A 13,374-nucleotide genomic window follows, 5' to 3' on the forward strand; every position below is an offset into this window, starting at 1 on the left:
TTACACTTTAAAACCCACCAGGATTTATTAATATTCTTATTTTTTTTGTGCAAAACAACTGGAAATAAGTTAGAAGTCCTACAAGGCCATTAAAAAGTTACCCGTTCCTGTGTTTTCCAACGTAGATTTAAAAAAAAAAAGTCTTAATAAAATGCAGTCGGTGGTTACCGGGTCAGTTTTGTTTTTGGTGTCAGCTGATATGTTGTGATGGAGGCTGTGTATCCCGTGTTGGGACATCCAGCTGTGCAGTGGGTGAACCGGAGTGGTCCTGAAGGCCACTGGGAGTGTTTTCATTCTGCACAGCGTCGCTGAAGACAGGAGGTGATTGGTCTTCTTGAGAGTCCGAGCGGACCTCATCTGTGCCCTAGTTAGAGGAATAATCAGTTTAGCACATTTAATTAGCATCTCAGTAACGTGACAATGTTGTGTTTGCAGATTTTAGATCTTCCAGATGCTGAGTAATTCAGTTGACAACTTGTATTTAGTTCAAAAAGTTTGGGGAGTTTGTAAACATTTGATTGAAGACATTTTATTTAAAATATCTTTAATAATTAAAATTTTAAGTGTATTTCTTTCCCTCATTATCCCTATTAAACAAAAAAAAAACAAAAAAACAAAACAAAAGCAAAGACAGAAATAAATAAAATTTAGACAATGTCTGTTCGAAAAACTAAAATAAAAAATTCTCTCTAGCGTATTTTGGGTTTTTGTGCAAATAGTTTTTATTTTATTTTAGTTATTAATGCTTTTTAAATAGATTTTTATTTTACTTTACCTTTTCAACAGCAAAAAATGTTCTGTGCATCACCAAAAATAAATAACATAAAAATATTTCATATAATATCACAATATTGCTGTTTTGGATCAAATAAATGCAGTCTTGATAAGACAAAAAAATTAGTACTTAATATTATATGAGGTTGTAAATTGCTGTACAAAATCAGGGTTAAGACTTTTAAAGACCATTTTGAATAAAATTTCAGACTTATACAGGGCTAAACACTACAGATTTTTACTTGCCTTATCAAAAATATTCAAATGTAGTTATTTCTTATCCACATATATTAAATAATGTGTCAAAACAAGCAAACTGTGGTTGTAAACAAAATAGACAACTTTTAAAAAACTGTACTGAACTAGATGTGTGCACAACAGTCTGTCCAGGCCAGTGTCCCCACCATAAATACATGGTGAACTTTTTAACAAATGTCATTATGAGGAAGACATTTGAATCATATTGGTGTTAAACAAATGAACTATTAAACGTTCCATTGAGATGGATTGATGAGTGCTGGTATGATTTAGAACACACTGGGATGCCTTTCGCTCATGTTTATCATCAGTGTTCAGTTGGGATGCTTTTCTGCATTTAAACCCAGGCGATTTTGCAAAACGAGCAAAATTACCATTACAATAATAAATATTTTTACAGTTCTGTGAATGTGGGGTTTAGGGTTAGGGTAGGGGTAGACAGCATAAATAATACTCAATACCACTACTGTTTTTACGTAACTGTGATGGTTGGGTTTAGGGTTGGGGTGAGTGTAAACTTTAATAAAATACAAAAAATGGGAAGTTGAATAAATGGTAAAATAATTCTCATTAACTTCCGGCCACAGCCATATCCAATCTAGCAACAACCTTGCCTCGATGTATCATCTTCTTCATTGAATGAAAAAGAAACTAGGATCACCTCGACTGTTTTGCACTTGAGCGCCTTTAATTTATTGTAACTTCAGCAGCTTCGAGTACTTGAACAAAAGTGCCAATCTGATTGGTGGTGAAGTTTTTGATGTGGCGTGTCAAAACAAAAAAACAAGCATGAGGCGTTTCTTTAAAAATTAGGCTTTTACGCCTGGTGTTTTGCGTGATGGTGTGCAAAATCACATTAGCACCCTTTGTTTAGTCACAAGGTGTTAAACATCAACAAAAAATGCGAGCAAAAAGCGTTCCTTTGTGAACTGGCCTTTACATGGACATAGGCATTTTAAGACCTGTTTAAAATGATTTAGAACCTACAACACAATATTTCTGTAAATGTAAGACTTTTTAAGGCCTGAAATTTAGTTTTTAAACCTCTCAGACACCCTGGACTTTGAATACTCATTGAATTAATGTAACTAAATCTATGCGTTCTCACCTTTCTGCCATGGAATGCATGAAAAAGAGAAAACATGAATCATTTTTTGAACTGATATTCATATAAGTGATTCAGCTCTGTTCTACCTGAAGTGGCTGGACCTCAACAGTGGGCCGTGCTTTTGCCAAGAGCACCATCTCTCTGATCTGGTAAACCAGGAGAGCGACCGAAACCCACGGAGAGCCGGACGGGACCCAGGCAGGTTTATTCAGATCCTCCTGCTCCTGCTGGTGTTGAGTTTTGCGGGCTGGAAGTTTGGGTTCAGGTCGAGCGGGTGCCGCCACGTCCGCTGTGTTCTGAACCAGGTCGATGGTCGCGATAGGAACAGGGCTAGACGGGATAGGTATGTTCTCTGCTAGCATCTTGTCCTCTGTGGGGTTCAAAATATAAAATGTAAGCACACATTCAACATTTTTTTTAAAGAGATAGCTTGCAGGAAAAACAAATGTACAGTTGAAGTCGAATTATTCGCCCCCCCTGTGTATTTGTTCCCCAATTTCAGTTTAATGGAAAGAAGATTTTTTTCAACACATTTCCAAACATAATAGTTTTAATAACTCATTTCTAATAACTGATTTTTTTTTATCTTTGTCATGATGACTGTACAAAATATTTTACTACATAGTTTTCAAGACACTTTTATACAGCTTAAAGTGACATTTAAAGGCTTAATTGGGTTAACTAGGGAAGATAGGGTATATACTGTAGGCAAGTTATTGTATAATAATATTGACCTTAAAATGGTTTTAAAATGATCAAACTGCTTTTATTCTAGTCGAAATAAAACAAATAAGACTTTCTCCAAAAGAAAAAAATACTATGGGATATACTGTGAATAATTTCTTGCTCTGTTAAACATCAGTTGGGAAATATTTAAAAAAGAAAACAAATTCACATGAGAGCTAATAATTTTGACTTCACCTGTACGTATAGAGTCATCCTTGATTCAAGTAAAATAACTGTTACTACATTTACATTTACATTTAGTCATTTAGCAGACGCTTTTATCCAAAGCGACTTACAAATGAGGACAAGGAAGCAATTTACACAACTAAAAGCAACAATGAATAAGTGCTGTAGGCAAGTTTCAGGTCTGTAAAGTCTAAGAAGGAAAGTATTAGTATTATTATTATTTTTTTTTTTTGGGTACAGTTAGTGTGATATTCAGAGAGGCAATTGCAGATTAGGAAGTGAAGTGGAGACTAAATAGTTGAGTTTTTAGTCGTTTCTTGAATACAGCGAGTGACTCTGCCGTTCTGATGCAGTTAGGGAGTTCATTCCACTAACTGGGCAGATTGAGCGTGAGCGTTCGCGAAAGTGATTTCTTCCCTCTTTGGGATGGAACCACGAGGCGACGTTCATTCACAGAACGCAAGTTTCTGGAGGGCACATAGATCTGCAAAAGTGAGAGCAGATAAGAGGGAGCAAGGCCAGAAGTCACTTTGTAGGCAAACATCAGAGCTTTGAATTTGATGCGAGAAGCAACTGGCAGCCAGTGCAAACGGACTAGCAGCGGAGTGACTAGATGCTGGTATAAGCCTAATTTACCATAAATGCAGGATAGGATAGACATTTTAAAAATAAACTCATTATGAAGAAAATGACATACTGTGTGCATAACCAAAAACACTCCTACTCTTACTCCTATTCAACCAAATGTCTGTTTGTTATACAACTTTAAGATTTATTTTTACTGTAAATATAGCATCCACACACCCCATTTCTTCTGTAAATAGTGTCGGTATTAATGATGTAAGATAATGCAAAAGGATATACAGTCAAAGTCAGAATTATTAGCCCCCCATTGAATTTTTTTTTCTTTTTAAAGTATTTCCCAAATGATTTTTAACAGAGCAAAGAAACTTTCACAGTATGCCTGATATTTTTTTTCTTCTGGAGAAAGTCTGATTTGTTTTAATTTGTGTAGAATAAAATCAGTTTTTAATTTTTTAAAAAACATTTAGGTCAAAATTATTAGCCCCTTTAATCTATATATTTTTTTAATAGACAGAACAAACCATCATTATACAGTAACTTGCCTAATTACCCTAACCTGCCTAGTTAACCTAATTAACCTAGTTAAGCCTTTTAATGTCACTTTAAGCTGTGTAGAAGTGTCTTGAAAAATATCTAGTCAAATATTATTTACTGTCATCATGACAAAGAGAAAATATATCAGTTATTAGAAATGAGTTATTAAAACTGTTATGTTTAGAAATTTGTTTAAAAAAATCTCTCCGTTAAACAGAAATTGGGGGGAAAAATAAACAGGGGGGCCAATAATTCTGACTTCAACTGTATGTTGTTCTGTTACTGTCATGAAGAAATGCGTTTCCTCTTTTATCCCTGATTAGGGGATTTAAACTGGAAAAGCTGGAAAAGTAACAAATGTCTACTGATGTTGTGTATCTCTTTGCAATAAAAACTTGAAATAAATAATAAGACAGTTTGCCTAAAATGATAATTGTCCTTTCAAAAAGCCAGGAAATCTTCAAAACATAAAGACATTTTTAATCAAACCTGAAAAGTTTTCTCAGCTTATTTTGTGGCATCTTTTAAGCTTGTCCAAGTATGGGGTTAAAAAGATCAAATGAAAGCACACATGTTCAACATTTTTTAAAAGAGATAGTTAGCCTAAAATAAAAATGGTCCTTCCAAAGCCATGAGATCTTCAAAACATCAATAAAGATATTTTAAATTAAGTTTTCTCACTTTATTTCAACATATTTGTTTAAGCTTTTTTTTTTTTTTTTTTTTTTTTACCTACTGTAGAGCGGTGTTTCTTAACCACGTTCCTGGAGGAACACCAACCCTGCACATTTTCCATGTCTCCCTAATTTAACACCTAATTCAGATCAACATTGGGTGTGACAGACATGCAAAACATGCAGTGCTGGTGGTCTTCCAAAAACGTGGTTGAGAAACACAGACCTAGACATTGGACAGAAAGCTCAGGTGTCATTAAAAAAATCCTGAGGGCTGTTTACACAACATGAAAAACTGAAAACGTAAGCATTTTGGCTGTACATTTTCAACAGTCATCATCAGTGTTTTCTCATGTACATGTGTATTAGATGTTCAAGGCCACAAAATATTTGTAATAATAAACTAAAATAACAATTTCAAATAAAATCAGATTTGACTGAAGGATAATAATCAATGAATATGAATGTGGGCAGCACGGTGGCTCAGTGGACAGCAATGTCGTCTTCCAGCGAGGTCGCTGGTTTTGAGCTCCAGCTGAATTAAAATAAACTAAATTGGCGGTAGTGTATGAGTGTAAACGAGTGTGTATGGGTGTTTCCCTGTTTGGGTTATGACTGGAAGGGCATCCCCTGCGTAAAACGAGTTGGACAAGTTGGCGGTTCATTACGCGGTGGAAACCCTTGACAAATAAAGCTGAAGGACAATGAATGAATATGAATGTGTTGCTCACCTTTCTTCTCATTCTGGCCAGTGATGTACATGATTAATGAAAAGATGAGCAAAATAACAAGCGAGGCCATTCCTATTCCCCTGAACGTTTCGGCAACGCCTGAAAAAACAAGACATCCTCCAGTTTATATAGAGTACATCCTGGCATTAGTAATGCAATAAATCATTGAAGAAAAGTTAGCATTAATACCAAAGTAATTAACAAATATCCCGCCGACCATCGCTCCGCAGCCTCTGCCCAGGCCCAGATGGAGCCCCTGCAGGATACCCTGAGCCGATGTCCGAAGTGGAGGAGGTACAGCCGCGCTCAGATATGAGATACAAGCTGCCCAGACTGACGCATGTGTTATTCCTGTACAGGTAAACAATGCACAGTGTTATTATTACACATGGTTATGTTTTTTTTATTTTTTTTTATGTATCACTCCATGCTTGTGATAATTATTATGTTAGTAACTCTCATTATAGCAGTCATGCAAAAAAAGAGGATTTATAAATATACATTAATAAAAGGACAGATATTTGTGACTGTTCCACCCAATCTCATGAGGAAACGGAACTATTTTATGCATCATCAGAAAGTGGTAATTCCTACAAATTCATTCTTATGAAAATGTACGCTTTTTAAAAAGAAACATTAACCCAAACCCCACCGCTAACTCTACCCATCATTGGGGGATAAGAAAATCATACTAGAACGTATGCAGGGCTCCCATTCTTCCATGAACTGCAGACTACAGGACTTTTTAAAGCACCATTAAATTTCAAATCAAGCACCTTTGTGATACACACCACCAGCAGCACATGTAGCGTTTTCACTTACACTTAATGTTTACATTAAAATTTCAGAGTAATGATGATGTTTTAAACATGCCATTTTCAAAAGTGTAGGCAGTTTTTAAACAGTTGTGCAAAAAAAACTTAGTTGAAAATTTTTAAATTTGTTAAATTCTATACTGGTAATATTCCAATGTGGTTTCTGAAATATTGCTAAATATTTCAGCATTTTTGTTCTATTTTTGACAGTGGCACAGTACAATTGCTGAAACAACACCATAAACAAGTTTAATTTCAAATTTAATTCAAGCTCTTCAGGACCTACATTTATTTTTAATAAGTGTTTTTAAGAAGTGTGGGAACCTTTAATAAGGATTTAAGAATTTAAGGTTAATAAGAATTAGCCACAAATTTAAAACGTTACAAATTGCTGTGAGATTGCGTTGACCATTTCCTTCTATGCACTCATATTTAACTTAATGTCTCTAATACTGATATGATCAAAAGAATAAATATATCAGCTCTACTGTTTTGTCAAATCCATTCCAAACAGCACCTAAGTGATAAACTAAATAAATAAAACAATAAAAAACACAAGTACACCAGTAAGAAAAACAAAATGAAACAAACAAAAAACAGCAACAATATTAAAACAAACCAAATAAAAATACTGAAATTTAACTGAACTTAAACAACAACACAAACCACGCAAAGGGCTGAAAGAAGTGAATTAATAAACTTAGCGAAGTTAAAAAACAAACAAAACACATCAAATATTCCGATTACTTGATCTGATGTCGATAAATAAAACACAATGTTGTTTAATAAGCTAATGATTAACTCCAGTGTGCAGTTATCCTTCAGTTTACAGTTACAAAAGTCTGTCCTGAAAACAAATTATATGTTTAAACTGAAAATTCCAGTACAGTAAAGTACAGGTGGCTAATATTAAACTGCAACAGACAGTGCTGTTTTTCTTTAAACAGATGAAGTCAAACAAAACAGTGTCTGTCCTGAATGTAAACAGACTTGATCCAGGCCTTCATTCCTATGTGTGAATAGCATTAACTCTTTAATGACTCTTTTCTTCATCATCATTTTGCCAAAGGAAAGGGTGGTGAAACTGACGTCAGAATGATCTATTGTCTTTTATGACTGAATTTACCACATTTTATTTGCTCCCTTCCCAGCAATGAAAACCTGATGACAGGTTATTCATACCTTGAAGTACTTCCATGGGCAGGACAGTCCAGGCGTTCTCCAGATACGAAATATAGAGGTAACGTGCTGTGTTACAGGCCAGGCCGATGTACAATACTCTGCCAGAGAAGAAATTAAACACAAAGTTATTACAAAACATCTCAACAACATGTATCCACTCCAAAAATACATTTAGTAAAAAAATAAATACATTTAGATAACTGTTTAGATGTAAGACAGTTGCACTTGAAAGTATAAATTCACTTACTAATAAAAATGACATTTTCATAATTGCAACGCATGCAAAAGCATAACAAAAACGTTTTTCATCTGGTTTTTGTAGTGAAATATAAACAGGGTGTGTTTTTGTGACTTTTACTAATTGAAACATGCTTTATTAAGATTTATTGAAGTCATGATGACTCATCTTATTTTGCTGTACAATAAAAAATAGTTAAAATTCAACCACATAGCTCATCACCAAAATTGTTACAGTTTATTGAGGTTATCTTTCAAAGCGAATCTATAAAGTATTAAATGATGTTGAAGAGGAAACTATAAATTTGTAGCCGCCTCTTACAAGAAATTGCATCACTCGAAAGGAGGTTAAGGGTGGGGGTCAGTGTGCGAATTATACACTGACAATCAGGGGGGTCAACTTTTTTCGGTAAGTTTGTAATTTATGCATTTATTTTTATTTACGTCTAGTTTATTATTTAAAGGAATTTAAGTTTTAAGGGTGTTGATGGATATTTAGTGTATTCTCTGATTGGCTTTTTCGGATGTTACCCTACAGTAGGTCAAACTTCAAACGTTATTATGCATCATTTGACTTTACATTCAGGCTAAATGTAGATAAACAACTATTTTACGAGGAAAAAGTCTTGTAAAGACGGTGCCTATCAGTGCTTTAGATCATCCAATTTCAGTTTTTTTGCTAGAATAGACAGATTGGCGTGATTATGCTTTCACAGTGATTTTAGGGGTGGTCAAATTTTATATTTATATTGTATATTATTTTTATTATTTAAAATACATATCAGAGCGAAATATTTCTCACTATTAAAGGACTGACCCCCCCATGCATCTTGTTTTGACGTCCATCAGAGAGGACCAAGCATGAATTAGGGGGGGTCAATCCCTCTGTACCCCCTTGTAATTCGCACCCTGGTGGGGGTGACTTATGAATTGATATTGATCTGTCAATCATTCAAATAGATGGTTTTCTCTATTATTTATTCAACTGCGAAAATAGGAGATAAAAAAAGAGCATAAATGTTCTCTCTGTAAAAACAGAGAGTGGACAGTGTAGCTGCTGTGCAATGCATTCTAGGCTTGGGCTGTTGCTCACAGAAAAAGGCTTTGTGCTCTTAAACCAAAGCAAACAATGGCTCACTGATCCCAGTGCAGACCTACAGGGTCGCATGACAGCGCTATGCACAAAGGCTCACTGATTCAAGGACAGGATCAAGTGAGCTAAAGACACAAGGTGCAGGAAGATGCTTTAATTATGATTCTTATTACTATGATGATTTGATCCCAAAGCAAAAGCACTGATAATCTGAACGCCGACAGTTTGTTTAAGTAGAATTTGATGTTAGCATGTGGCTAAGCTAACAGCCTGATAAGCCAAATGAGAACAACAGATATGAATGTTTATACATGACCTTGCTTGGATTGACAATACTGAAAGCAACCAGTACACAACCACATCATGACTTTTGTAATGAATTCTGGTATTGCTTTATCCATGTGAAGGTTGTCTATGCTTTAGTGGCCGTTCACATAGAATGTGTTTTCCTTTCCAATGCGCTACTGTTTGATTATCTTTCAATATAAACACACGGAAGTATGTGTCCGTCTCATTTGAAGCACCACGCACCATGTCAGGTTAAAAGATCATCAACTTTCACACTCAGCGCAGCTCACTGTCAGGTCCACAGAAGTGGACCAATCAGAAGAGCTTGAAGGTGGAACAAGCATTGCACGTTTCTGTTAACATGCACTCAGTGGCTGTGTCTGTATAGCCTTATTTTTAATGCTGTGCTTTTTTTTTTCAAACCATTCCGAAACGTTGTGTCTAGCATTTTTAGAAGCAAAGACATGTGTGAATGAGCCCTTAGGGTGTACTCCCACTAGGTAATCTGCTGTCTCTGTAATAATCTTGTTACAGTTAGGTCCATAAATATTTGGACATTAACACAATTCTAGCATTTTGGCATATACACCAACACGATTTAAAATAAAACGAACAAGATGTGCTTTAACCATAGTCAGCTTTAATTGGAGGGTATTAACATCCAAATCAGGTGAATGGTGTAGGAATTACAACAGTTTGCATATGTGCCTCCCACTTGTTAAGGGTCCAAAAGTAATTGGACAACTGGCTTCTAAGCTGTTCCATGGCCAGGTGAGTGTTATTCCCTCATTATCCCAATTACAATGAAGAGATAAAAGGTCCAGAGTTCACTTCAAGTGTGCTATTTGCATATGGAATCTGTCAACTCTCAAGATGAGATCCAAAGAGCTGTCACTGTCAGTCAAGCAAGCCATCATTAGGCTGAAAAAACAATTGGATTGTGTTGGTGAATAGAGCCAAAAAGGTTTCGATGTCCAAATACTTATGGACCTAACTATATGTGCAATACAAGTCAAACATACCTGCGTGGAATAGATTATATTTATGTATAGTCTGTTCATAAAAGTGCTTCTCTTTAATGAGGGGTACACATTTGGTACAAGACAACAGTGCCTAATGTAAGTATGCCCTTATGGCCAAGACACACCAAGCTGACAGTCAGCTGTTGGGCAGCATCAGCCACATTGGTGAACGTCAGGCTAGTTTTTTTAGTGTGTTACATGTTGCCTCTTGTTGGCTTAATGTTGAAGGAAGTTTGCCCGATTTAGCATGTAGAATCAGTGTTGTACATAAGTGAAAGAGCGCTCAGACTCATCGTTTAGCTATGAATCAGAGCACAAGAACAAAAACTGAAGTGGAGAAAGCAAGCAAAAAACACAAGTCAAGAGTGAACACAACAGTCTCCACTTTTCAAAGCAACACACAATCACAAGAACCTTACCTGATGTGTCCTACTAGTTCGATGAATTTGTGGCTGGTGAAATAGGCAGCAAGTTCTGACACATGACTGAGGACAGAGCAAATACCAAATAGTGTTGTGGTTCCTGTCAGGTCCTGTAAATGCCAGTAAAGAAAAGTAAAAACAAATCCATAGCCAAAGCCCATGAACCAGGCCACGAATAACACTGTGCTGTACTGTACGCCGCACAGCAGTCGCATCAAGTCCCAGAAGTGAAATTCCTCGGCTTGGACAATTGTTGGGGTGTCCGTGCTCCTCGTTCCAGGAGAACCTCTAGGTTGGACATTTTCCTGTTGATTACCAACCTCTTGTCCTTCATTTGTATCATGGTGCTGAACATCAAACTTAAATTGAGTTGCCACGATCAGAGCGATTACCATTAACACGCCAAACACAATGAAGGCAATGTGATAGTTCTTGTAATTTTTCATGATGCACTCCATGTTGCCAATGATGAGGTTGGTGCTGGTGTGGTCAATCCAGATGCCAATGCAGAGCATGGCAAGACCCCAGCCTAGAGATCCCCACATACGTTGCAGTCCATATCTGTCACGGTGTGGACCCAGGTAGTGTAGTGTCACCTAGAACAATTCAAACCAACATTTTAGGCGACTTCAGAGTTTATACTGATTTAAAAGCTAAAAGTTAAAGCTAAAGAGTAATTTCTACTATAAGTTTCCAGATTTCTTCATGATTAATTCCTTATGTCCTTAGGGGGCTCTAACCCTAACCCTAGGAGCATAGATTTGTTCCTGATGTAACTAGCTGCAGTGCTACAAATCCTGCAAAGAAAGGAATATGGCTTGAAAACATGTTAACACACAAAAATTTTATAAAACTAATTTTGTCTTTTGAACTTTGCCAGGGACACCAATATTGACTTCTGTTTCAAAACGGACAGGTTTTAAAAGGAACGCTCCACTTTTTTGAAAATAGTCTCACTTTACAACTCCATTAGAGTTAAGAAGTTATGTTTTACGATTTGTTAATCCATTTAGCCGATCTCTGGGTCTAGCAGGAGCACAGATTAGACCAGAGGTTCCCAAACTCGGTCCTGGATGTCTGGTGTCCTGCAGATTTTAGCTCCAACTTGCCTCAACACACCTGCAAGGATGTTTCTAGAAAGCCTAGTAAAGCTGCGGTCATACTAGACTTTTCTCCCCATAGACTTACATTCATACTCACGTGAATGTGTCAGACCGGAAATGCAAGCTCGTTTGACGAGTTTCGCAGTTTGCTGTGGTGCAAAGCTTAAGCTTGGTGAACTCTGACCAGTGAAATCGCATCACTTGACTGTGTGAGACCAATCGAGGATCAATACATGACCTCTCTGGACAGAAATTTTAAATATGGACCAATCGCTCGCTTTTTCAAATGTCTAATCATATTGTTTAATCCCGCCCCTTATTGCAGCACCCTACGATGGAATTTCGCAAGCTTAAACTCTAGTGAGACTACAGCATAAGAGCTTGATTAGCTAGCCCAGGTGTGTCTGATTGGGGTTGAAGCTAAAATCTGCAGGACACTGGAACCCCATGATCTTTAACTTTCTTACTGAGTGCAGCTCATCACTATCAGCTCCACAGCAGTGGACCAATCAGAAGCATTGCAAGTTTCTGTTCACGGGCACTCAGTGGCTGTGTTAAGAGACCTGCATACTTTATGCTGGGCTTTTTTTATTTTTTTTTATTTTACCGAAGCATTGCCTCTAACATTTTTAGAAGAACAGACGTGTTCAGTGTGATTCAAGCGGAAACATCCCACTTTCCCTTGTGAAGCCAATACGGAAGTAATTGAAACGGCAATTCATCGACTGGCATTTGGGGGCTGGCTCCAGAAACTCCTGACGTTCACTGACTGCCATGCTAAATTTTACAACTGATAAAATGTTTACAGCTTGGTACAAAAGATGGTTTTGGTGTATATAACTAATATTACCCTTCATGAGCACAGATTAGACCAGGGAGCATGATTAGACCAGGGGTTCTCAAACTCAGTCCTGGAGGTCTGGTGTCCTGCATATTTTAGCTCTAACTTGCCTCAACACACCAGCAAGGATGTTTCTAGTAAGTCTAGTAAGAGCTTGATTAGCTATCCCAGGTGTGTCTGATTGGGGTTGGAGTTAAAATCTGCAGAACACCTCGAGGACTGAGATTGAGAACCCCTGGTTTAGACTCTTAGCACTCAAATTGATAGTTCTATAAGCTCTATAAGCTTAGATAACTTTCATATTTAACATTTAATTCTTTTGTAGTTATATCGTATACTAAGACTGATGGGAAATCAAAAGTTGTTTTCTGAGTTGATGTGGCTAGGAACTATACTCTTATTCCAGTGTAATAATCAAGTAACTTTTCTGCCGCAGGTGCAATGATATTACAGGGATACAATGTGTAATATCAATGCTCCTGTAGCAGCCATGGTACAGCAACGACTGTGATAATGATACATGTGAAAATGTTTTTTGTTCCTTTTCTGGACTATAAACATCTCTGGATCATTGTTGTCTATGGAGGATGAGGGAGCTCTCAGATTTTATCTAAAACATAGGTCCCTACCTCAATTCCTGGAGGACCAGAGCTCTGCACAGTTTTGTTCCAACCCTAATCAAACACAGCTGATCCAGATAGTCCAGGTGTTCAGGAGAATCTTGAACACCTTGATTAATTGGTTGCATCAGCTGTGTTTCATTAGGGTTGGAACAAAACTGTGCAGAGCTGTGGT

The 13,374-nt window shown here is 36.8% G+C and overlaps 1 protein-coding gene across 2 annotated transcripts in view; it reads right to left on the reverse strand.

The window, feature by feature from the left end:
- The window catches only part of mfsd6a (major facilitator superfamily domain containing 6a), a 19,319-nt gene continuing 5,945 nt past the window's right edge, over positions 1–13,374 (reverse strand). Inside the window, exons 3-8 of one of the 2 annotated variants that reach the window (XM_005161679.5) lie at positions 10,633–11,231; positions 7,574–7,671; positions 5,766–5,927; positions 5,577–5,675; positions 2,227–2,510; positions 1–364 (exon numbers count right to left, since the gene is read on the reverse strand). In XM_005161679.5, the coding sequence (XP_005161736.1) occupies positions 191–364; positions 2,227–2,510; positions 5,577–5,675; positions 5,766–5,927; positions 7,574–7,671; positions 10,633–11,231 (1,416 nt within the window). In that variant the 3' untranslated portion in view covers positions 1–190. The remainder of the gene's footprint in view (positions 365–2,226; positions 2,511–5,576; positions 5,676–5,765; positions 5,928–7,573; positions 7,672–10,632; positions 11,232–13,374) is intronic. The other variant, NM_001083056.1, reaches the window with a different exon arrangement.

Source organism: Danio rerio, chromosome 22 (assembly GCF_049306965.1).
Source record: "Danio rerio strain Tuebingen ecotype United States chromosome 22, GRCz12tu, whole genome shotgun sequence".
In the NCBI taxonomy this organism is placed as follows: domain Eukaryota; kingdom Metazoa; phylum Chordata; class Actinopteri; order Cypriniformes; family Danionidae; genus Danio; species Danio rerio.